The following is a 25,396-nucleotide window of genomic DNA, read 5'->3' as shown; positions in this document are numbered from 1 at the left end:
TAAAGTTTAGAATGTGGTGACTGTTGCTTCATGGAACATGTGAGAAAGAAGCAAACGGCGAGAGGACAAAATCTATTTAGATTTTTTTTTTTTTAATAATTTTTGAAGATAATTAACTTTCCCCCTCAAAGCTTTGCATGAATGTCAGGATTTTAAAAAACGGGGAGGGGGGAAGAATTTATAGAAAAGAAATTAACGACAGCTCTTAAAATAGCTCTTTGTTTCTGAAAGCCTTGTTCTGTCATTTATCTTGCAACTGGGGAAAAAAATCCTCTCAGAAGTGACTTGTAGAGCCTCAGTCGCTAAAGAGAACGTGCCCTGACGTGACCTCAGACAGCCTGACGTACTTCAACAGAGAGGAACAGAGTCTTTCCTCCCTGTTTCTCTTAATGGCTTTTGACAATGAACAATAGATCAAAATAGGTGATTTGTTGTTCGTGATTGGAGTGGTATATGGCAGTGGGGGTAACTGATGGTTTCATAATAGTTGATCAGAAAATATTAATATAGATACTCATTAACATATTTTTCAGACAGAACAATCGACTTTTGAAGCTTCTTCGTCCAGTTCGAACATCAATTAGCTTCTCTCTCTCTCTCTCTTATTTTTTTTACTTCTTTTTTTATTGTTATAATTTTGTGGTACAATTCCATAGGCCCTGGGATTTCCCTTATCCCCTCCCCAAGCACCTCATCCCCACTGAGTTCTTCTATATTAATAATATAGTATAGTTCTTCATAAACAGTCATAGGTCCATCATTACGGCCATGGACAATGGCAGAAGTCCAGCATCCTATTGTCAATATATAGTTAATGGTTTCATGTGAGCCCATCTTTGATCTGGAAGTAGAGATGCATACTGCATTCATTGTGTCCTCACATGTGGATCTGATAGTCTCCATTACACAGTTACTATACATCCCCTTAAATGAAAAGCTGCAAAACAAAATCAACAACAGGAAGAAAAATAGAAATTTACAACGCCATGAAGTCAAATAACATGCTACTGGATATGATAGTCTCCATTACACAGTTACTGTGCATCCCCTTAAATGAAAAGCTGCACAACAAAATCAACAACAGAGGAAAAAAAGAAATTAACAACAGCATGAAAAATAACATGCTATTGATTGACTAATGTGTCGCTGAAGAAATGAAAATCAAGAACCTTCTTGAAGAAAATGATGCTACTGTATGATCTGTTAGTGAAGAATTTAATAAGAAAGTGTTTTGAAGAGATGAAACTTAAAAAATTAAAATCCATGAGATAAAGTTTCCACTGATCTTTGTTAGTGAGATATGTCTCATGTAGGCAGCATATAGATGGGGTTTTGATTTTTTAATCCAGCCTACTAATCTATGACATTTGGTTGATGAGTTTAATCCATTTGCATTCAGGGTTAGTATGAGTGGGTGATAATTTGGTCCTGTCATTTTAGCAATGGGTTGTTAATTGGTTTAGTTTTCTGTTATTTTACTGGGATGTCCTTCAGTTTTGCCTTTGGTTATTTCTCTTCTCTGTCAAAAGAACACCTTTAAGTATCCTTTGTAGGGCAAGTTTGGAAGAGGCATATTCTTTTAACTTTTCTTTACTGTGAAATAATTTTCATTTTCAAAGACAAAGGAAAGCTTTGCTGGGTACGTTATCCTGGGCTGACATTTTTTGGCTTTTAGAATCTGGAATATGTCACTCAATTCTCTTCTGGCCTGTAGAGTTTCCTGTGAGAGGTCTCCTGTGAATTTAATTGGCATTTCTTTATATGTCAGTTGATTATTTTTCCTGTGCACATTTTTTAAAAGATTTATTTATTTTATTACAAAGTCAGATATACAGAGAGGAGGAGAGACAGAGAGGAAGATCTTCCATCTGATGATTCACTCCCCAAGTGAACGCAACGGCCGGTGCTGTGCCGATCCGAAGCCAGGAGCCAGGAACCTCCTCCAGGTCTCCCACACGGGTACAGGATCCCAAGGTTTTGGGCTGTCCTCAACTGTTTTCCCAGGCCACAAGCAGGGAGCTGGATGGGAAGTGGGGCTGTGGGGATTAGAACTGGAGCCCATATGGGATCCCGGCGCGTTCAAGGCGAGGACTTTAGCCACTAGGCCACGGCGCTGGGCCCTGTTTTGTTCTTTTTAAATGAATTTATTTGTGAGGCAGGGAGAGAGAACAGGAGCTCTTACCCTCAAATGCCTGTCCCAGCTAGGACTGGGCTGGGTTGAAACTGGAAACTTAATTCAGTCCTCCCATGTGGATGGGAGGGAACTGATGGTCACTGCTGCCTCCCAGGGTCTGCCTTACCAAGGAGCTGGAGTCGGGAGGTGGAGTCAGCTGGTAATCGGGGGACTCTTTCGCTGGACACAGGTGTGTTCACCTCTGTACTGAACACCTGCCCCCCACACCCTGGCCTTTAATTCATGTGATGACTGCTTCACCTCTTACCTAGTCCACTTCGAGTTGACACCTTCATGCTGTCTGCTAGCAGATTCTCTGTTTTTCCAACCTTGACCATGTTAAGCTAGTTTTGAGCGCGTTGGAGTTGTGCAGATGAATCTTATTTTATAGTATGGAACTCGGAAATCATCATTATTTCACGGAGGGTGGATCCTACCACCTCAGTTAATCATAGTCCTCACTCAGAAACAGAATTCTATTTTCGTCTGCTGAAGATAAATGAAGGATATAGTAGCAAGGGGGTTCAACCGCTGCCGGGGAGAGGATGTGATATGATTAGCATCAGCATCCACCTGATGTGTTCCTGCACCTTGGGCAGGTAGGCAGACTCCTCCCAGAACTGTGAGGTCTGTCACCCCATGCACATCCTGTGTGCACTAGCAATCATAATTGGATGCCAGTAATCTCTACAGGGTGTTTACTGTACACTAGGCGCTACATTCAGCACTTGAGAGGTGCTTCCAGATGAACTATTCCCTTGTTGAACTGAGAGCACCACGGAGCTGGTCCATGGCCGAGCTGGGATTGTAAAACAGAGTCCACGGCCAGTGTATCATGGACTGTCATGTTTCCACAACAGTGTCATCCGTAAATGGCTCTCCAGTCTCCATCTGAGTCCTCTTATTTCAGGATGGGAATTTTGTTTAAAAATCAAGTATTAGTAAATTGAAATCAGGTTGGGTAGAGCCTGTACTGGTGAGAGTACACGTGGGATGTGAGTTGAAGCCTTACATCTGATTGAAATTTTAGAGTATTAAATAAGTAACTGTAAATTCCCTCCGGAGGGGAGAGCGCTGGGAGGTGTTAGGGAATTTTCTGGTTGCCTCTTCCTCCCACCCACCTTGTCCGGGCGCACCTGAGACTCTGCAACCTCCGTGCTTTGGCAGCCAGACCCCCGGCTTCAGCTGCTCCCCTCTCCGCAGCCCTGCAGCTCCGCCGCCACCGCCTGGGCTGTTGTTGTCATTGGGGAACTTTGCAGACAGATTCTTTGAGTCTGTACGCAGAAAACAGACTGCTGCTCATCTGTGGTACACAGCTTTGTCCAGAACTGGAGGAGTTAAAGCTACAAGTCAGGGCCAACGAAGGGCTGTGACAAGTGTCCTAGGGGGAGCTCTAGCGAACTCTGGCGGGCCGTGACTCATGCTGCTCTGTCACTCAGCTCGGGCACTGGCCCCTGCCACGCAGACAGCTAGCCAGGCAGGGGTTAGAGCCCGAGCACGCACGGAGCCGGCACTCCGAGCCTAAACCCCAGCCGGCAGCAGGCACCCTGCACTGCGGGGGGATGTGATGCCCGGCTCGCCCACTTGCCCCCCTGGCCAGCGCGCCCGGACGCCTGGGCCCGCAGCCATGGTAACGCTTGTGGCCGGAGACGCCCTCGGGAGCCCACGGCGATGGGCAGCGTCTTGGTGACCAATGGCCCAGTGTCCACCGTCCTGACCGAGCAAGCTTAGTAGGTCTCAGCGGGCCGCCGAGAGAGGATGTGAGGTCCCCCGAGCCGGGAGTCGTGCCCTGGCGAGGTAGGAACCGTTGCCGCAGTTGTGCGCCCATGCGTTCCCGGCCCGGCGGGCGCGCGCGCGGGGAGCTGTAAATCACCAGCAGCAACTTTGTCCGCCTGGTTTCTCCTTATGCTGATGAAACTGCGGCGGACCAGGGGGGCGCCATGGCGCCGGGGAGCAGGGCAGTCAGACGGAGGAAAGTGGGCGCCGAGATCCCAAGTGGCATGCAGAGATGAGTGAACCCGACTGCAGCGCTGCCCGGCGCCCCTAGCCTGCTCTCGCCTTCCCTGTCCTCCCGACCCCTTCCATTTAAGCGGCAGGAAGGCAGAAGTTCTGTCTCACTTCATCAGCACTAAATACCAATAATTTGCACCTGTCTGCAAGAGAAACGCAGCGAATAGGTGTAGGTTTCGCCTGGCACCCAGGCAGTGACCAGCGGCTGCTCTTAGGGAAAGCCTTCAGCAAAGACCAGAGGGGAGGGTGGCCGGCTCCCGTTGAGTTGCCCAAGTTCTCCAGGTGGTCCAGGTGACCTGTTTGAGTTTATCCTTGCCCGTGCCCGGGCCAGGAAGGCGTTCTGTCTGCGGGTTGGTGGCCATGTTGGCAGGGAAGGGGTTAATCTCTTGTTGCTGAAGGAGCCCAGGCTGGGTCTGCCTGAGCGAGGAGGAGCTGGATTGAAAGCAGGCGCTGCAGTGCTGTCGCCAACGCCAGAGGAGTAAGGCGCTGCTCTCAGCACCAGTGTTAAAATCCCTCTGAAAAAAATTTTTTTCTCCCCCCACCTCTCTTGTTTTTCTTTAACCAGCTCCACCCCCCTTCGTTCCCACCCTCAAGTCTGACGATGACACCTCCAATTTTGATGAACCAGAGAAGAATTCGTGGGCTTCCTCCTCTTCGTGCCAGCTGAGCCCCTCGGGTTTCTCAGGCGAAGATCTGCCATTCGTGGGGTTTGCATACAGCAAGGCGCTGGGAATTCTTGGTAGATCTGAGTAAGTACAAATCTGACTTTTGCTAAGGAACCTGCATTGAGGCAAAGGATAGGGAGCCAAAGGCGGTGGTAGTGGTGGCAGTGGTGGTGGTGCTGGCCGTACTGGGAAGTGGGGGCAGTGCAGGGAAGGGAGGCATACTGGTGAGCCTGCATTTGGCAAGTCAGCTACCTGTTTGGGTTTCAGTGGGGGCAGCTGTGAATATTGTCATTCTGCGGTGTGCAGGGTACTTGTCCTGCTGGGAGCGTCGTCATTGTGGACTGGGCACTTTGGGTTAGTTTTTTCAGTCTTTGCTCTTCTTCAGAGGGGAAGGAGATGGTGGTGATGGGATTGAGAGGGTAGTAAGTGGTGGTGGTGGGGGAGTCTTAACAGTCTGGCTCCTGGCTGAAAGGCGAGGGTACAGGAATTGAGACAAGCCATCCATCCATGTCACCACCAGTGTGTCTGTCTGTCTCAGGTGGGTGGATGGTTACTGTCTTGGCTGTATGGGGTTGGTTGGTGGGTTGGGGGCTAGGTGGGGAGATGGTCAAACACGGTGTCTCATAAGCTCAAGGTGTCCTGATGGGTTCAACTGAGCTGCAAGTGGCTGAAGCAGAGCTCGCCCAGAGACAGTGCTCGGCTGCTCTCCAAGTCTGCTGCAAGATGAGGGACCTGGCAGTCCAGTCCCTCGCCAGGAGGGAGCGTGATGTATGTAGCTGGGGCGAGTCCCTGATTCACAGAACCTGGGCTTGGCAGGGAAGCAAACAGACCCAGCAGACCGGGAGTCGGGAATGTGGAGATAGGAACATCCCGGGAATCTCCCTGAGCTGGTGGGTCTCCCTGCCTGCTTCTCCAAGCTGTTGAGCCATGCATGAGCACAGGCGGTGCTCAGGACCTGAGCGTCCTGGCTGCTGGCCCCATAGAATTTCTGTAGAACGCAGCAGCCTGGATGGATTGGGAGCCAGTAGGGATCACTTCATTCCTGGCCGGGTGTGCTGACATTCTGTTTTCGGATGAGCAACTTCCCAGGCAGGTCTTTTCCCTCAGCTGCTCTCGCTTACTTTGCAGCTCTCGCGGGTAGCTTTCGGGGGTTACTTCGGTGGTTACAGCATTGGATCTGCTCCTTGACGGCTTTGGTTCCCTTGCTGGTGTGCCTGTAGCTTAGCCCTCGGTCTGAGGGACTGTCTCCTTGGCTCCTGGATGGTGTTTCCCCCAAGCATCTATTTGGACAGTCATTTCAGGTGCTGGTGGGGAATTGGGTATTTGATAGGGGAAATTGGACTACAGGCTGTGATCAAATGTGAAAGGGGTTTTGATATTGTGTGCTCTTCTTTCCCTCCCCTGCCTACAGTCTGGGTTTAGAATACGGGTTGGGTTTTGGTAGCATTGACTGTGTCTCTGTGGTGGATTTTCCCCATAAGCCCAAAACAGACTGGTTGATGGCAGCGAAAGGCAGAAAGCTCACTAGCTGTGGACTGTGCCACCCGAGGGATTGGAAGCAGCTCAGCAGAGCTGGGGTTGGGGGCGGGAGGGTGAGGTCTGTGCACTGGCAGGAGGGCAGGTCGGAGGAAGCAGAGGACCAACGTTGAAGGGTGCGCGATTAGTGGGCAGTATAACCTTGACACACACGACATGCTGAAGGTCACAGATCAGACAGGAAGGTGCTGTAGGGGAGCAAGTTCTGGTTAGTCCTGGACCAGCTGGGCCAGAGTGGGTGCTCGCTTTTAGGTGTGACTTGCGAGGACATGGGTAGGGGGAGCTAGGTATGGGGGTGAGGGTAATGTAGGAGTGATGTGGAGGGTTTCAGGCACTGTAATTAATTGGAGGTCGTGTGTGATTAATCGCTTAGGTTCCAGGAGGACACTAACTGCGTCTTTCTGCTTTTTAGAGAAAGCTCAGTTGAGAGAGCTCTCTGACAGGGGTGTCTCAGCGTTGAGGCCCAGGCAGTGGATAAACGTTGCTTGGTCCAATTTGCTCACCATCCTCTCCTCCTAAAGGTGTTGACGTTGCTTGATGTTCGTGTAGCTTTGCTGTTTCTCCTTTGGTGATTCCAAAGTGCACCTGCCAAGCCTCAGATGAGCTTCTGTGTGTGCCCCGACAGAAGGTTTCATCTGATGCTCATAAACACGAGATCCAGAGCAAACAGAACCTTGTTTCCTGTCCAGAGGATGGAACCGCGGACAGCCCCAACTCTGGGGAAGCGGAAGTTCCATCTTCACCATGGCAGTTTGAGGTTGGAGTCCCAGAGACTTCCTCTCCTCTGGCATTGTGATCGCATGATGTCACCACGGGACTTGATGACCTCTGCTGTGGACAGCGCTTTGGGGAAAACTACAGCATCGTGGTAGACAGGCACTCCACCTGTTGGATGCCAGCGACCTGGGTGTGTTGCGTCAGAATGAGTTAGAAATACACTGAAAGAAGCAGTGGTGACATTACCCAGCAGCCTCTGCTGTTTCTGTTGGCACAGTTACAAGGTTCACTCGGGAGGGGGTCGAGGAAGCATTTTTTGGGGGTGCTACCGTTGCATCTCCACTTCTTCTTGTTTGTCGTTCTCCCCTCCCTGTTTTTGGCATCACAGGTTTTTTAGTAAGACCTGATACTCTTGCTTTATTGTTTTTTTCTGACACCACTGAGGGAGGGGACTGTAGATCCTGCTGTGCTAGGCTTCCTGAATTGATCCTGCACTTGTTACCAGGGAATTGAATGAAACGGCCGGGGGTGGGGGGTGTCTGTAGAGACCTTGGCAGTGAGGATGACTTTAATGATGGTGATCATTCCTCACCTTTTAGGTTCCTTTCTTTTGGGGGGATTCCAGCCTATCTTTAAGCCAGCTATTGAGTGCATCATTATTTTAGGCTTGGCAGGAATTTTGAACTCAGTGTTTCAGTGGATGGGGCGTGGTGGGAGTCCCTGGTCAGTTCCGTTGGTGTTAGTAGGAGAAATTCTAGAGAGCTAAGGTTCGGTTGACTTCAGGGTGGTATTAACAGCAGAGGTAGTTTTGGGGAGCATCTTTCTGGTGCCTCTCTCTTTTACAGATGTATTTATTTTTATTGGAAAGAGATTTACAGAGAAAAGGAAATACAGACAGAAAGATCTTCTGCTGCTGGCTCACTCTCCAGATAGTCATAACGGCCAAAACTGAGCTAAGCTAAAGCCAGGAGCTTCTTCTTGGTCTCCCACGTGGGAGCAGGGTCCCAAGGTTTTGGGCAATCCTAGATTGCTTTCCCAGGCCACCAGCAGGGAGCTGGATGGGAAGTGAAGCAGCCAGAATATGAACTGGTGTCCACGTGGGATCCTGGTGCACGCATGGCAAGTACTTTAGCCACTAGGCTACTGTGCCAGGCCCACCTCTTTCTCTTTTTAACCAACAATAACCCAAATCAAATCCCCAAGCTCTGGATGCCTGTGTGTTCCTCTGAGCCTATTTGCTCAAACTCTACCATAGTAGGGTAGTAACAAGCCAGCGTGTTAGAGGTTTAAAAATAAAACAGATTCAGCGTGCTTCCCTCCCCTGCTGGCATGGTGTACATTTCTTTAGGCCTCCCCTCCTTCCTCCTAGATGGAGGCGCTGCCCCATTTAAGCCCTTACTGCATGCAGCAGTGCATTTTTGCAAAGCTTTAGCAAGGCTGCTGCACACTATAAACCACTTGGTCTTTTGTTTGCGTTATTTCCTCATGCTCTGGACTTCATTTTTTGGAGAAGTTGGGATGGTTGGAGGAACAGTGGGAGCTGGATGAGGTGGAAATCTGTGGGCAGACAGGTCCGCATTGGCTGTTTGGAGGCAGGACTTCTCTCATTTTACTCAGGGCTTTTTTCTTTCCTCTTGGAGGGTGTAGAAATACGGCGAGGGAACCGGCTGTTCCCACACAGTGGTGGAGTGTAGGCTGGCCGCCACCACTGCCTTCCTAGCCTTACAGAGGCCTGGCAAATGGTGTTTCTTTCCCGCTCTGTTGGGCTTTTTTTCATGTCAGTTTTCTTAAAGGGGGATGGCAAACAGTGACACCTTTCTCCTGGGGCCATCGGCAAGGAGTGGGGTTGGGGTTGGTTAAATGAAATTTGGAAAAGCCTTGATACACATCTGCTGTGAACGGTTTTGACTGTTGCTGATATGCTAGTCTGTGTATGTGTAGTGACCATCTGTACATGCCAGCGTAATATGGGAAGGACCTGGGAACAGCTAAGTCCAGAGCTGTGTCTGAGTTGGAACTCAGCTTCAATGGCCCCAGGGGTTTGGTTGTTCTAGAGACGCTTACAAGTCCTGACCAACCATGAGGGTTAATATGCAGTTGCCAAATACCTGTTGGCCAAGGCAGCAAGTCTCTGGGGATGGGGTGGGGGAAGGACCCAATGGGAAGGCCCAGTTCCGGAGAGGCTACCTTCTCATCATGCTGGACAGGTCATACCGGCAAGGCAGAATAAGGCAAAGTCTTGACAGGGGAGTGCCTGTTCAGAGTTCTTGCTGAGCTGCCCAAGTGATCTTCCATGTATTGACTGTGACCTCCATGCTAGGTGTTACTCCCCCTGGTGCTTTCTGGAGCACAGAACATGGTAGGCTTTCAGTAAATACGTGTGCTGGAACTCAGTGAATGGGTTTACCCATGGGAGGTAAGATATTGGTGTCAGCACTGTTGGATTTGGATCCATGGAGAGGAATATGGGGGAGAATTGGTCATCCTCATGGGGTCCCCACTCCACAGCAGGCTCTGTTCTGAGATGAGTTCATTTGCATTTCCCCAAAAGGAAGTTCGTCCTTTTCATTTTAGATGGGAAAACCTGAGGCATGGGGAGACAAAGCACCTTGTCCAAGGTCAGTTTAGCTCTGAGTGGCTCATCTGGGACTTGAACCCAGGCACTGTCAGTTTATCAGCCGCTGTGCTGTGCTGTGCTGCTAAGTATAAATGTCACAGGCAGGAGAAACTAGGACGTTTGTGTAAGGCGCTTGTCAGAAGTGGAGGCCCACTGTGCGGAGTAGCGAGCTGAGTTTGGGGGAGGCCAGCATGAGGGCTGACAAGGAGGTCTTTGTGTGCTGGGTTTTATCTTCAGTCTCTGCAAGTTTATCAAGCAGGTGGGCCATACAGCTCTTGGCCTTCTCCGATGTCTTCTTGTACTGAAGGGGCTGTTACCTGGTGCGCCTCTGTCCGCCAGAGTTGCCCTTAGCCCAGGTGTGAGCTCCCTAAGGACAGGAAACTGCCCAGACCTCCCTCTCCACTGTCTTCAGACTGAGCAGCATTTGGTAAATGGACCCAAGTCATTTTTCTGGCTACCCCTCTCAGTTTGTGGATGGCTCTGTGATATGCATTTGCTCCATTCTGCTTTCTGCCACCCTGGGATGGCTTGCATCATGGAGGACAGCCCGAGCTCTCCCTTTAGTTGAAATGTTTTGGGAGATTGGAGGATCCACCCTTAGAGATTGCTTGCCAAAGCCTCTGTGTCCTTGTGTCCGTTATCCAGAGCCCTACCGCAAAGAGTCTCATCTGTGATCTCATGTTCTCAGTAGTGACAATGCCAGTCTCTGCTGGCACCTGAAGGCATGCATCTGCTGTACTGCCCACGTGGAGTGAGGACCCTTCCCGGCTTCTGCCCTCCATGCCTTGTGGTGCTTATTCCAGCCATTATCTGGAGCAGATGTCTAGCAGCCGCCCCTGCCTGTGGGTTTTTCTTCTCTCCCCTCGCTCATCCTTCTTTCTCTGAGGCATGTCTTGTTCTACTTGCCTTGTTCTCGGCTGTATTTAGACCGTGCGAGTCGGCCTGCCTTGCAGCCCTGGCAGGGCCATCCTATCACCTTCTCCTCTGTCTGAGATACCTTGAGGAAATGTCACCTGCCTGATCTGGGCCCAGGCCCGAAGATGAGACTCCCTGTGATCTGGCAGGTGCCTTCCTTGCTGGCCTGCACATGCTAATTTGCATGGTTGCCTCGGCTCCCTGAAGAAGGCAGCCATGGATGGAATGGTGCTGCGTGTTCCCTAGCTCGGTGCCAGTTTGGCTCCTCTTCCTTTGCCTACGTGGGCTTGTCTCCAGTCTCTCTGCTTTCCTTGCCTTTCACCTCCTGACCTCCAGGAAGCTTCCTGGGATAACAGCCTGCACTTACTGCCTCTTTTTCCTTCCTTAAAACTCTGTTGAAGCCGCTGAGTGCACGGAACGCCCAAATCTAGTGGTTTACCCCTGGCTACACAGTACCACCCATCCCCGTGTTTCACCTGTAAAACTGCTGTTCTCTGTCATACGGTGACCTCCTAGCCTGCTGTTCTCACTGGTGGGAACAAAGTGCCATGTCATCAGTGGCTGCTGTCTTCCTCAGTATCAGACTCGAAGCAAATGCACCTGAAGTTCCAGCCTTTGTTCTTTCTCTAGCCTGTCCTCATCCATGTATTCATTTGAGACTCAGAGAGAGTGGTGTGTACACACAAGAAAGCATGTGTGTTCTCCTCCCCATCAATCAGTTCACTCTCCCAGTGCCCACAACAGCCAGTTGTGGGACAGGCCAGGAGCTTAGAACTCAGCCTTGGTTTCCCACATCGGTGGAGCGAACCTGGTTACTTGAGCCATCATCTGATGTCCTCCCAGGTATGCATTAGCAGGAAGCTGGAGTCAGGAGTCAGTGCCAGGAAGCAACACTAGATTCTGTGATAAGGGCTGCAGGCATCCTGACTGCCACGCTAAACACTCTCTCCTCCTGGTCTCTTTTTGGTGATCCCATCCAGATCCTTGACCTTAACTTTGACTTCTCCACATTCACTGTCATCACTGGTGTTGGTGTTTGCTGATTTCTTACCAATCCATCCTCTGATCCCTCACTCTCTTTTAAAGACATTTATGAAGACACAGTTGCAGGAGTTGAGGGAAGGGAGGTAGGGAAGGTGAGAAATCTCTTCCATCTACTGGTCTACTCTCCAAATAACTGCAATGACTGGAACTGAACTTGTTCAAAGTCAGGAGTCAGGGGCTTCTTTGAGATCTCCCACGTGGGAGCAGGGGCCCAAGTACTTGGGCCATCTTCCACTGCTTTCCCAGGCGCATTAGCAAGGAGCTGGGTCAGAAGTGGAGCAGCGGGAACTTTACCTGCTACAGCACAGTGCTAGCTCCCTCTGTTCCCTCTTTTTGTTTTTTTTTAAAGATTTATTTTATTTTTATTACAAAGTCAGATATACTGAGAGGAGGAAAGATAGAGAGGAAGTGGAGCTGCCAGGATTAGAACCAGCGGCCATATGGGATCAAGGCAAGGACTTTAGCCACTAGGCCACGCTGCCGAGCCCATCTGTTCCCTCTTTTACGCACATAAGCCTACTTGATCCTTCAGGAAGCCATGAGGTGCAAGTCTTTCCTTCTTCACTTAAGACACTACCATTTCCCCCTCCAAGCCCCCTTGTAGGAAGGAAGACAGGCAGCTGAAGCACATTCATGCCTCCTCCGTAGCACCGCACTGATTGCCGAGTCCTCCACATTGTGTCTGTGGGGTGACACTCGTGCGCCCACCCTTCTGTCTTCACTTTGGCTTGGACCATTGCAGTAGCCTCCCAGTCAGTGCTCTACCTTTGAGTTTTCCTGGCTGCATTCCATCCTCAGGGAGTGAAATTCTTCCGAAGCAGAGGTTGGATGATGTCACTTACTGCCGAGATGTGCAGCAGCCCTGCGGGGCATGCAGCGTCAAGGCCCACTCCTGAACTTGTTCTTCAAGCCTTGTGTGCTGGAACTCCAGCCCTCCTCCTCACTGGGTGCCCTTCCTTGCCCCTAAGACAGGCCAGCCTGCTCAGGGCTCGTGGTGTCCAGGGCCATGTCTTCCTCTTTTTGCTTGAAACAGTACCTTGTCCTGACAACTTGAACATTTTGTTCTGTTGAATTAAACTGAAGTGACCAGAGTCTGTGACGATTCGTCCTGCACAGTTTATCATCATCTATTGAGCCCTGCCTGTGTGGCCTTGACGATGCCACCTGCATCCCATGCCTGGTGATCTCATTACGCCCTCAGAGATCCACCATCGCTCTGTGAGGTAGCTGGCATTATCCCCATGGTAAGATGAGGATGCTGCAAGGCTCGGTCACTCTCCTGACATCTCATAGGCCCAGATCTAGGACTTGGACCCAAATCTGGTTGCTTCAGAACACCATCTTGTCTACCCTGCTGTCTGACAGGACTCAGCTGGGTTGCATAGGACCTGTAGGCTTACCTAGCAATGAAGGCAAGAGAGCCAGCTTTGTTGAGAGCTCCCCCTGCCCCTAGCACAATTCCAGGTGCCCGAGGACTGGTCTTAGCTGATTCTGGCAAGGAGAACCCTTCCCCTTTACAGATCAGGAAACTTTGCTGACTGCAGTGACTTCTTAGGTTCAAGCAGCCCACTTCTGGTGGAGTGTTGCCAGCTTTTCCCTTCGGAGCTGATATCCACATCTTTTATTTTTTGGAGACCGTGAATATTTCAGGCACTGGAATCTGTCATTTGCATGTTCACATCTGGGTGCCAGTGCCTGTGAACGAGCCACTTAGCTGCTCACAGCCCCAACTCCCTGGCCTGCACAGGGAGTGCCTATCTGATAGGCTTGTGGAGAGCACTTTGCAGCAGCGCCAGGAATGGGGTGAGCGTGCATTTCCTATTTACTGTATCTACGTAGCTGTGAGGCTGGGCCAGGGTGCATTTGACTCTCCTTTTCTTCCTGGTTCGGCTTTATAGAGAGATCTTGCTGGTTTCTGCCCATTGAGAGAATCTGGCTCCACGTGGGGCGCCTGACAGATGTCCTAATATCCCCATCCAATTTCTTATTCCAACTGGAGTCTGTGACATGTCACTTAAGACTGTGCTTTTCCATGAGATGCCCTGGTGAGTTCCAGCTCCAGGGGGGACAGTGCATAGTATCATACACTGCCACTCACCCTCCAAGTCCTTGAGCTTCCCTCAATGGGAGAAGGTGTGTGTCATTGTGACGTTGTTGTCCCAGCCCTGGTACTGGCCATCTCTTCTCTGGTGCCAGCGCTGATGTCATGCACTCTGCATTGGCTTTCTTTGTCCCACCATGACCTTTTAACTGCAGCTGCCTGGGGCACAGAAGTGCCGCCACTCCATTGGTCCATTCATTCACTTATCAAATGCAGTGTTCTAGGTCTTATGGCATATTTGTGAGCAAGACAGATGAGGGCTCTGCCCTCTAGCAGCAGGGGAAGCCAGAGGTAAAAGGGCACACACAGGAGGTGATTGCAGGTGCTGGTCAGGGCACAGCAGTGGGACTGGCCAGGAGCAGCCACTTTAGACTGGGTATCTGGGGAAAACCTCCATTGAACTGAGCATCAAGTGTTCAAGAAGGTGGAGTTGCTACCCATGGTGACACCGCCACACACCTGTGGTGCCCAGAGGCTGTTCTAGAAGCCGGGAAACAGCAGTGACCACCAGGGAGTCCAGGTTCCAGAGTTTCATAGAACTTGCCTTCTGGTGGGGACGAACAGCCAGTCATTTGCTCACTCCCGTATCTGAGAGTCTACTATGTGCTCAGACCTTTCTGGGCTTTGGGGATATGACAGGATGCAAGCAGGTTGAAATCCCTGCCTATCTCAGGCAAAGACCCTGCAAGCAGACATAGCCTGCAGCCCGTCCAGTGTGCAGAAGGCACGTGGGGGCAGTGGGGACACATGGTCCACCTTGAGGTTGGCCTCATGGTTTGCAAGGTAGTTTCAGTTGTCCTGAGTGGGAAAGTTTTGTGGGACTTTGATTAGGGACATGGAATATCTGACTCCTGTTGTCCAGATGGCCCGTTAGACTGCTGTGTGGAGGGCAGATAGCAGGGGTATGGCGTTGGAGCCAGGAAGTAAGTCACTCTGTTGCCGGAAGCTAGCAAGAGGTGGAACCATGTCCTGCAAAGCTTGGCACTGGTGTGAAGGTGGGAATTGGATTAAAAAGTCATGTGAGTTAACTCTGCTTTCATTAACAGTCCGGCTTTTGACAAATGACTTTTGAGCTGTGTATTGATCATTCCAGAACAAGGGTTCTGAGGCAGCTGGAGACCACTGCTGCCCATGCTATATGTGTGTGTGTGTGTGTGTGTGTGTGTGCACATGTGTGTCGGTCAACCAGGTGGGCTCGGCAGTTCTTGAAGGGGGAGCAGTGTGTTTTTTGACATTTCGAAGGGCTCCTGATGGACACCACTGTGTCTTAAAATGGATTTATAGAGTTGGATCACAAATTTCATAATGTTCAATCTTAAAAGCCAATATATTTTTGGAAACAGAATGCTGATGAGTTTTTTTTCTTTGCACCATATTACATCTTGTGGTTTGCCTGTATTTTTAGTGCTGTTGGCCACAATTAATGTGGGGCCCTCAGCTGAGCTAATTTTGATTCCCCTTGATTTAGCCTCCAGGATTCATTCTTGGTTATGTCAAGAATATCTGCAGCTTGTGATCCTCGCGCTCTGTAATTCGGTGGCGTGTTTTGCAGGTGGAGGGTCCTCTTCCTAGAATAGAAGGGTGACTTGATGTCAGCTGCCACAGTGGTGATGAGGAAGTACCCAAAACAGATACCTGCTGGTGTCCACATAGAATGAAGGAAATGTTGCGCTAATGGCTTTGTCAAGGACTCTTTGGGGGGAGTTACGGGATTGGTTGCAGGCACGTCATTGAGGAAACTGCATCTTGTTTTTTTTTCCTGAAGTGTCAGAGTTCCGTGGAGAGCAGTGTGTGGGGTACACGCAATGCAGCTCTCCTAAGAACGCAGTCTGTCCCCTTCTGCAGCCTAGCCACCCTCCCACAGGGTCACACACCAAAGCCTCTCTTAACTCTCATTGGGTCTAGATAATCATCAAGCAGATGTGTGTCTCAGGAGGAGAGGTGGATTTCAGAGTAAATTTTTCTAGAAAATAGAAGCTTGGGGCGGGGCTGGGGGGGGAATGAGGAGTGGGGAGGAGAAGCCAAACTTGGCTTTGTGCTGGGAGTGACAGCACTGCTGTGCGGGGGCAGGCGGCTGCATGGCGGCTGCTCACAGTGCCTTCCTCTCCCCAGGGAGGCTGGCTGAGGTGCCGCTGCCACAGGCAGGCAGTATGTGGGCAGCCCGCTTGTTCTTTTAGGAACGTCCTCGCTTGGCTGCACCTCAGCCAGCCCAGGGCAGCAGTGGACCTGGGTCTCCAGCTTCGAGTCTCTCCTGTTTTGTCTTTTCATGAACAGCTCTTCCACTAGCCTCCCCCTCCCTGCCCTGTCCCATCTCACCACCACCACTGTGGGATGGAGGGACAGTTGCTCTCTCTCTTTTTTTTAAGGGGGTTCGAATGATGCCTGTTTTTGGTTTTTGTTTTTAATTGGAAAGATTTACAGAGAGGGGAGAGACAGAGTGATGATCTGTCTGCTGGTTCACTCCCCAGATGTCCACAATGGCTAGAGCTGAACTCATCTAAAGGCAGGAGCTTCTTCTAGATCTCTGATGTGGGTTCAGAGGCCCAAAGGACTTGGGCAATCCTTTGTTGCTTTCCCAGCCCATCAGCAGGGAACTGCATAGGAAGTGCAGCATCTGAGACCTGAACCCATATGAGATGCCAGCACTGCAGGTAGAGGCTTAACCTACTCTGCCTTGGCACCGACCCAATCAGTTGCTACTGTGGGTTGAGCTGTTTCTGGGGTTGTGGAGTGCCATCTGGCTTGTGGATGTTCTTGAGCCACTGGCTGTCTTGACCTTAGGCCTTGCGTTGAACGTAAACGGCTGTGGGTGATAGGTCACCTTTTTTTGTGTGACCTTTCTCCCTTTGCCCCATGATCTTGAACCTCTCAGCCTCTGCAGAACTTTTTGTGTTTTACGTGAGCCCAGAAGCAGCAGAGCTGAAACCTGAGTTCCTGCCCCCCACCCAGCCCACCCGCCAACCCCCAAGTCATCCCCGGGGTGATGGGAGAAGGTTAAGGCTGTGGGGTCTGCTCTGCCTCAGCCTTGGTGCTGTGGGCAGAGGGTCACAGCGAGAGGATTCAGTGAGAGGACATGGGAAGCACAGGCACAGTGCCTGGCATGGAGCAAGTGGCACTCCTGCTGGAGACCAAAGTTCTCTTTCTGCTGTGGGGCTGCCAGGGTGAGGGTGGGAACCACTTCTTCCAGCCGCCCTGGCAGGGTTGCTCAGCCTGGGCAGTTCTCATCTTTGGCCTCCTCCTACCAGGTGGCAATAGCCCTGTCACTTGCAGTCATGAAAATCAAAATGAGACCCCTGCAGGGGGCAGGTGCTGGGGAGAACTACCAGATAGTCCCTGGTTGAGGACCACTGGTCTTACTGGTACCTCTAATGGGGTCTATAGGACTTTTATGTTCTTGTATATGCTACTCTCTCAGTACACAGAAGATGGTAAAGAAAAAAGGCTCATGTTTGAGAATTTTGAGAACAAAGGCAAGTTCTGGAAGGTTCTTCAGGGTTGACAGCGTTTCATCACTAGATAGTCTCCTTACTGTTACTTCTGCAGGTTGTGGCCCATAGCACTGGAGTAGCAGCCGTCTATAGGAGTGTTTTTTTTTTAAACACTTTTCCTCAAAGCCACACTAGTATCAGCTTTTAAATAATACCATGCCTCAAAGCAACAATAGTATCAACTCTTTAAAAATACCACGCCTTAAAGCAACACTAGTATCAGCTCTTTAAATAACACCGGGCCTGATGAAGTGGTGCTTTTAAGGACAATTTTAGACCAGCCTGAGTGTGTTGCGGCTGAGGGCTCGGTTTGGTTGCAGGCGGTGGGCTCTGAGGCCAGCTTGGAATGGAGACTGTCAGGCAGTGATTACCATGATGGTCAGTCTTAGAATAATGCGATTACCAGCAATAATTTGCTGTTGCTTTGAAAGTCAGAAGGAGAGCTAATGAAAATCCTAGACAAGAAATGAATTGTGATAATGCTCTAGCATGTCTGCTGGGGTGTGTGTGTGTGTGTGTGTGTGTGTATTTCCTTGGGAAACATGGACTGAGAGCAAACCATTGGAGCTAGGAATTGAATTCCCTTAAGTGTTTCTGGAAAAGTGGTAGAATGTAAGTATTTTAAGTTGAGCCAAACCCTTCTGTCGTGTATTTTCTCTTATAGGAAGTTCATGGAAATAGTCTAGATTAATTATGGTAGAATACAGGTTACTCACTGACACCTGTATCCTGTTGAAATTCTTGCCTCGTTGTGGTTATCTTCAAGCCTGGCTTTCCATTCCAAAGACTGTCCAATAGACGTCCATGTGAAATGGCCTAGCCAAATACTACGTGGAGCCAAGTGCTTAGTATAGTACTCCTAAGAATTTATTTATTATTTTATTTTATTTTTTAAGCAAAGAAGACCAGTTTTCTTATTTCTTCTTAAAAAAATCATTTACTTGGTCTGGCGTGGTAGCCTAGTGGCTAAAGTCCTCACCTTGCATGCTCTGGGATCCCATATGGGCACCGGTTCTAATCTCGGTGGCCCTGCTTCCGTCCAGCTCCCTTCTTGTGGCCTGAGAAAGCAGTTGAGGACAGTCCAGGGCATTGGGACCCTGTGTCTGTGTGGAAAACTCAGAGGAGGTTCCAGGCTCCTGGCTTCGGATCGGTGCAGCTCCGGCTGTGGCAGTCACTTGAAGAGTGAATCAGTGGACAGAAGATCTTCCTCTCTGTCTCTCCTCCTCTCCATTTATCTGCCTTTGCCATAAAAATTAATAAATCTTAAAAATCTACTAAAAATTAATTTAATCAGTTGAAAGGCAGAGTGAGAAATGGAGAAAGACATCTTCTATCCATTGATTTCACGTTCCAAGTGGCCAAAATGACTAGAGTTGGGCCAGACTGAAGCAGGCACCTTAAACATCTGGGTTTTGCACATTGGGTGGCAGAGGCTCAAGCACTGAGGCCGTCTTCTGCTGCTTTCCCAGGCACATTAACAGTAAGCAGGATTGGAAACAGAGCAGCCAGGACTTAGCTGGCACTCATACTGGAGACAGGTGTTACAGGTGGTGGTGTTGTGCCGGATTTTGAGGTCCTGAGAAAATTCATCGAGTGTGAAGTCAGTGCTATCACGTAAAGGCAGTTTATTCAGGTTAGGTCTCCCAGCCACTCCCACCCCCCAGCCCAGCCCAGCAGGGCAGAAAAAGAGAGCGAGGTTGAACAGCACAGGCTTCTTATACATTTCAGGCCAATTCCATGTAATTATACAGTCATGATTTGTCAGTTTGACTGTTAACTTTTTAAAAGAACAAGTTGACAGGCTTCTGTTGGTAGGTTTGAAGTAAGCAACTTTAAAAAAGTACAAACTGGTGGTCTATGGGCAGTGAATCTTATCTACACCACAGACCTCCTTCCTGAGGAGTGCTTTTCCTACGTGACCTGCTAGGTGTCCTGCCGGGTGTCACGTAGGCTGCCAGGCTGGGAGTTCACACAGCCGCCAGCCAAGCAAGCAAGGCAGAATCACAAAAACAGAAAACGCCTAGGTTCTTCAGTGGCTTTCTGTGCTGTGCTGCCACGTGGGCCCCGTCCTGTAAGTTGTCAAAGCTTTACTGAAAATGGCAAGCACTTCAGATCTTAGTTCTGGCTACATGTTAGAGTCACTCAGGAGCTTGCCAGAAAGGGTGCTGCCTGGGCCTGTATTCCCAATGTATCTGTTGCACACTGAGTTGGCCTGGGGGTGGGAGTGTAGGGGGGTTCTGCATGTTTGTATTTGTGTAAAACCCTTCAGGTGCTGGTGCTGTGAGCCGCTGCTGAGACCAGGAGGGTACAGAATGATGAGCCTGCCCCCGCCCCCTGGCCCCGCCCCCGGCCTTGACCTGCAGTCTTGTTGTTTACAGATTTGCTGCTGCAAGCCAACTTTAATCACTACATTCTTCCCGTTAGCTTGCTTTATTATTTTTTCTTTCAGTTGTGATTTTTATTCTAAAAAGGATGGTTTCTTTAGTGCCTTTGTTCTGAAGGGCTCTTAATTGTTGTACTTAGAACTTCCTAACAGTGAGCATTGGTCCAGCATCAAAATAGCAAAATGAGGGAGTTAGCCTCTGGCGGGCGAAGGCTGCACGTCTCTAGCCTGCCAGGCTCCGTTGAGTGAGTGACCTCGAAGCATGTTTGTGCAAATCAGCAGTATGTTTTGTTCCTACGGCAGCACACTTCAAACACCGAGCACCTCACCAGCCACGTGTCATGCCATTTCCTAAGTCACATCTCCCCCTGCCACCATCCTGAGTGACAGTATTGCATGTTGTCGTTCTCCTAAACGGGTGCTAGTAGGTGCTTGGCCACAAAGAGCTGTGGCCTGAGTGGTCATCTATGATGTACGTCTTGCGTATGACTGCGTGAAATGCAGGTGATTGAGTTAAGAAGAGGGTTGGGGACCCCGCCTGTGATTTGTCCTTGCCTCCTTTAGGGCGGTGAACCTCACTGTCTAGCCCAGCCATAAGAGCACAGTTAGTAATGAAGGTAGGGTGCAGTCAAGTCAAGGGAGTGTTACACAGTCCACCTCGCCTCATATGGAATAGGTGGTGTGAGCAGGGTGTATGTGTGGGTACATGTGTGTGCATGTGGGTGCGTGTGTGGGTACTCGTGGGTGTATGCGTGAGTGTGTGTTGGTGCTGTGTGAGCAGGGATGTATGTGGGTTTATGTGTGTGTGTACATGTGGGTGTGCGCCTGTGTGTGACGATGTGTGCATGCACAGGGTGTGTGTATGTGTGTGTGTGTGTGTACTGAATGCATTTAGATAGAAAACAGCATGGTGAGAGGTATAAAGCTTGGTTAACATTTCTAGCCAAACGTGCGGGTTTTTTCCAAAAGGTCTATTTTGGGATGCCAATCCCTGCTGCCCATTTCTGCAACACTTGTCTGCAAGTGAGTAACAGTGCAGAGCACACCCAGCCCCAGCGTTCTGCCACTCCAGGTCTGAGAGGCGTGTGCCCTGCTGCAGGTTGCCTGTCATGATGAAAGTGATGGTGGACATCCGTCATCACTCACAGGGCTCTGCCTGTTTGGTCCCCTGTTGTCTCCACAAGAAGTGGATTGAGAATTAGCCCTGGTGAGTAAAAATTACCCGAGGCTCCCCTTTTCCAGAGTCCTTCCATTTGCCTGGCTTGTGGCCTTGATGCTGTTAGAAGCAGCACCAGCAGCCACAGAATGCTGGCGGAGACAAGGGCCCCACTGCAGAAGTGTTTGACTGGCGCGTGCCAGGCCCACCTACCCGCTGATCACCCTGACATTGGCTTTCTTCTACTTAGGTCTGTTGTATCGAGTCTGGACTCCCCTGCCAAGACTAGCTCCATGGAAAAGAAACTTCTCATCAAAAGCAAAGAGCTGCAGGACTCTCAGGACAAGTGTCACAAGGTATTTATTTCCGCAGCTGGCCTCCCTACTTGCTCCAGGATCCTCCCGTCCATCTATGCCAAGGGAGCCGCCGGGGGCCACGGCTGGCGCTGAGCCACCTGATCTGTAGCGAGCGAGGCGCCCCCTCCCTCGCCGAAGTCGCGCCTCCAAGCTGCTCAGAGGGAGATGAGCTCGCTTGGGCCCTGACTCTGCTGTAAATCCTTTAAGTCCTAACCTGAGGAGGCCCTGGATTTAAAGCGGCCCGTTTCTCAGCGCGAGCCAGCCAGATGTGTGCTCCTCCCGGCAGGTGGCCGGGCCCTCTCCTGTGGCCAAGATGCACCCCATCTGCTTTGAGTGAGGCGAAGTCTGTCTTCATAGTCTTTGAGCACTCCTGCTCTGTCACTGCGGCCGCTGTGTTGGTTATGCTCAACGCCTCCTAAACGCCGCTCACTGTTCCTGCCCGTGGGCAACTCTTTGGAGACTAATAGCACCACTTGCCTGGGACTCCTAAGAGGGCAGACGCTTCTGTAGCTCCTTGCCCTGTCCTGGATTTATCCTCTAGATCTTTGCAAGGAGATGGGGGGGGACCAAGATGGATTTGGGATAAAATTAAAGTGACGCCTGCAAAACCCGACCCAGCCAAAGCAAACCACACACACCCCAGTGGCAAATGGTACCTTGTGTGACTTCCTTGCTAACTGAGGTAGAGAAGTGATCGCACGTGGAGCGAGACTTGGATGAGAGGAGTGACTTAGCATTCGGTGACTGTCCTTACGAAGAAGCGTGCGCTCCTGGGCGAAGACGCAATGGTATTTGCACACATCCCGGCCTCTGGCGAGGCAGCTGTAGCCCGGGCCACCACGTGGCTTCCGGGGGGCTGCATGAGATTTGATTGCTCCCGGCAGGCCGCCGCGGGCTTTTTTAACCTGTCGATGTGTTTGTTGCAGATGGAACAGGAAATGACCCGGTTACATCGGAGAGTGTCAGAGGTGGAGGCTGTGCTTAGTCAGAAGGAGGTGGAGCTGAAGGCCTCTGAGACTCAGAGATCCCTCCTGGAGCAGGACCTTGCTACCTACATCACAGAATGCAGTGTGAGCCTCCCCCAAAGTCCCCTTCCCTTGGAGGTGGCACTTCCTGTCGTGCGTTGTCTCATCTTGTGTCATGATGGCTTCACAAGGCACATCACAGCCAGGGGCAGGGCTCAGAGAGACAGGTGGCACAGAACAGTGAGAGCCGGGCGCCGGGTCGCAAGAAACGAGGCTAAACCATTGGCAGCACCAAGTCCCAGCAGGGCACAGGGCACCGTGGAGCCTGGTACAGGAGTGAGCTGCCATGGTAGGAAGTGGCAGCAGACCCAGCCTCCCTGGTCTATAATCTTATGTCTTAGGACTAAACTCCCAGACATGTAGAAGGAAAAAAAAAAAAAGAAAACTTTCTTCTAAGCAGAGCCTAGAGCCAGCGCAGGGATGCGAAGACTCCACTTGTAAAACCCAGGCCCCCTGCCATTACTTATCATGTGACTCATCCTTTTTTTTCCTTCACCAGAGTAGACTGTCTCCTCCATTGTCTCGTTCAATGCTTCATTCAGGTGTCTTTTTAATGTGCCCAATTAAACAGTCTCAAGAAGTTGAATCACACTTTTTTTTCCCAAGTTTTCTCTCTCTCTCTCTCTTTCTCTCTTTTTTCCCTCTTACAAGGGAGAGGAAATCTATAGGACGTGGCTGATTAAGAATAACTGCTATGTTTCCTTTCCAGACTTGGCTGCCTGCTGGTGGTGGGTGAAGCTATTCAGCTCTGTATCTCAGATACATATTTCAGTTCCGTGGAAGCAGTAAGGGGATCTTACAAATGCAAAGTGGCCAGGAAAGAAAAGCTGGGACTGGGGGTGGGGTGGAAAAAGATGTCTCGGAGTCCTCCATGTCAACTGGGCAGGAGGATGAAGTCACTGGGCTTTGCGAGAGCACTCAGATGGCTGATGCTGCAGGCAAAGACAGTTGATGCCACCCTGGCGGTGGTGGTCACAGCCGAGGGAACTCGTTGGTATTTAGGCCTAAGCGTGTAAGTATGTGTGAAGGCAGGTAGTCAGAGGCAGGAGGCAAGCTGGGTCCTGATGCCCACAGCCACGTTACGTTTTTCGAACCTAAAGGTTTTGCAGGACGGAAACTGGACTTGGCACCCACATGGGAATTGTTGGCAACCTTGGCCAGTCCTTCCCTGGCTCCACACTGGGGTCCACGGAGAGCATTGCGCCTCTGTCGCAAACAGAGCCGGCCCCATTAGGCATCCAGGTTAACACTTTTGCTTTCTACAGAGCTTAAAGCGAAGTTTGGAGCAAGCACGAATGGAAGTGTCCCAGGAGGATGACAAAGCACTGCAGCTTCTCCATGACATCAGGGAACAGAGCCGGAAGCTCCAGGAGATCAAAGAGCAGGTATGGCCGCCGAGCCCAGCGCCCTGCTGGCTCGGTGCGCTCATCTCCGGAGAGGCGAGTTTGAGATACACCAAGAGAGAGGCGGTGTGGGCAGGAGGGGGGCGAAGGGAGGGGAGGTATGTAGGTCATTTGGAAACTTTAGGTTCTGTGTGATTTATATAAGTCGTGGTGTTCTCCTTCTGGTTGCTTGTACCCCATAATGTCTCCTTCTTTTAAGAAAGATGTCGGTTTAGAGCAAGAGCAGCCCTATGACAGATATGGCCCACAGTTGAACAGACCTTTAAAACTTTCTTTCTTTTTTTTTTAATTTTAAGAAAAGGGTCAGTCCATCCATTCACTGGCACATCTTCCAAATCTATGTGAGTTAGCCTTTCCCCCAGGAGTAAAGCTGGAAACTGGGGGCACAGTCCGGGTCTCCCACATGGGTGGGGGCAGGCACGCAGTCACCCAGGCTGTCCTTGCTACACAGACCTCCAGGGGTCTGTGCTGGCAGGTTGGCTTTGAGAATTCAAGCCAGGAAGCAGACCAGGTGCTCTAAGGTGGATTCTCAATCATTAGGACAAATAACTCCCCACTAAGAATGGGTTTTCATTTAGAAATGTTCTGTAAAGTTGAAGTTTCAGTGTTGATCAGTATGGTTTTATGAGAACACTGCCTGGTCAGTGTCCCCCATGTTGACCATGGCAGCTCTCCTGCTGCAAGGGCCAGAGTGACAGGTGCTGCCTGAGACTGGGCCGCAAAGCTGGAGGCCACATGCTGTCGGCTCTGTGTGGGACGCATTTGCCAATTGAAAGCTTAAAAAACAACAACAAAAACCCAAATTGTTTTTATAGGTTTTTTTCTTTTTGTTTGTTTGTTTTGAGGGGACACGGGGAGAGAAACCAAGGCAATTCCTAGTTTTGCTTCTGCAAAGAAGTGTTGTAGAAGGAAGGTTTGTCATTCTGGCCAAGTCACGAACAACACAGCATGTCTGAGTGTGGATGAATGTTCTCCGTGAGTCCAGAAAAAAAGGATGTGCACCTTTAAAAAGCCCACTCTCTTCCCCCTAATTCTAAAAGAGTCTTTTTTTGGGTAGATGGCTCATTTTTATATTGCCTCATTGTTTCCCTTTTAGCACGGATTTTTCTGTCTTTTGAAGAAACTGTAAATAGAAACTTTAATGAAGCAATGGCAATGAGTAATTGGGGAGCTGAATTATCAGCTGCCAGGCAACCCTCATTCACTTAAAAAAAAAAAAAACAGTGAAAACACTGAAGGAAAAGAAAGGTTTTATCCCTGGGTTAGCACAGACCCGGCCATCTCTGGCAAGTAACCTGATCCTTGACTTTCTAAGGTAGGAGTTGCTGTGTTTGCGTGTCTTGTTGGCAAAATGTGCACATCACCTTCCCATCTCTGAGTGACTCATTATTGTCCCCTTGCTTGCCTAGAAGCGTTAGAAAGAAACGCAGGCATAGGAAACTAACTTTGCAGGTAGATTGTCGTGTGTCTGCATAGCCCTGGCCTTAGAGAGGTCGAGGGGCACACAGGGAGACATCTGCTGTGGCAGGTGACTCATGCCCCTTTTTGTCGACGGTTTTTTCATCTTAAAAGTTCCATGAAGGAGGGTTCTTGTCTCTCCCCCTTCTTCTCTCCCCACCTCCACCCAACTCCATCAGTTCAGTGTGTTTGGAAATTGACTTTTGTTGATATCCTGGGGGAAATGAAAGCTGCCTTTGGCCACCAGAGGGAGCAGCTGATGGCCGAATTCAAAGACGGGTCTTTTATGATTCATTTCACAGTTGGTGATCATATGGAGTTTCAGGTTTAATGATCTCCAAAAGTTCCA

General features: G+C 50.2%; 1 protein-coding gene across 3 annotated transcripts in view; it reads left to right on the top strand.

Moving 5' to 3' along the window:
* CIT (citron rho-interacting serine/threonine kinase) overlaps positions 1 to 25,396 on the top strand; it is a 163,379-nt gene that overhangs the window by 62,715 nt on the left and 75,268 nt on the right. For all 3 annotated transcript variants that reach the window (XM_036496409.2, XM_036496410.2, XM_058656934.1), the window contains exons 10-13: positions 4,749 to 4,932; positions 21,056 to 21,161; positions 22,088 to 22,231; positions 23,452 to 23,571. In XM_036496409.2, the coding sequence (XP_036352302.2) occupies positions 4,749 to 4,932; positions 21,056 to 21,161; positions 22,088 to 22,231; positions 23,452 to 23,571 (554 nt within the window). The remainder of the gene's footprint in view (positions 1 to 4,748; positions 4,933 to 21,055; positions 21,162 to 22,087; positions 22,232 to 23,451; positions 23,572 to 25,396) is intronic.

The sequence above is a fragment of the Ochotona princeps genome, chromosome 29 (genome assembly GCF_030435755.1).
Source record: "Ochotona princeps isolate mOchPri1 chromosome 29, mOchPri1.hap1, whole genome shotgun sequence".
Taxonomy (NCBI): domain Eukaryota; kingdom Metazoa; phylum Chordata; class Mammalia; order Lagomorpha; family Ochotonidae; genus Ochotona; species Ochotona princeps.
This window is presented reverse-complemented; position numbering and strand designations above follow the sequence as displayed.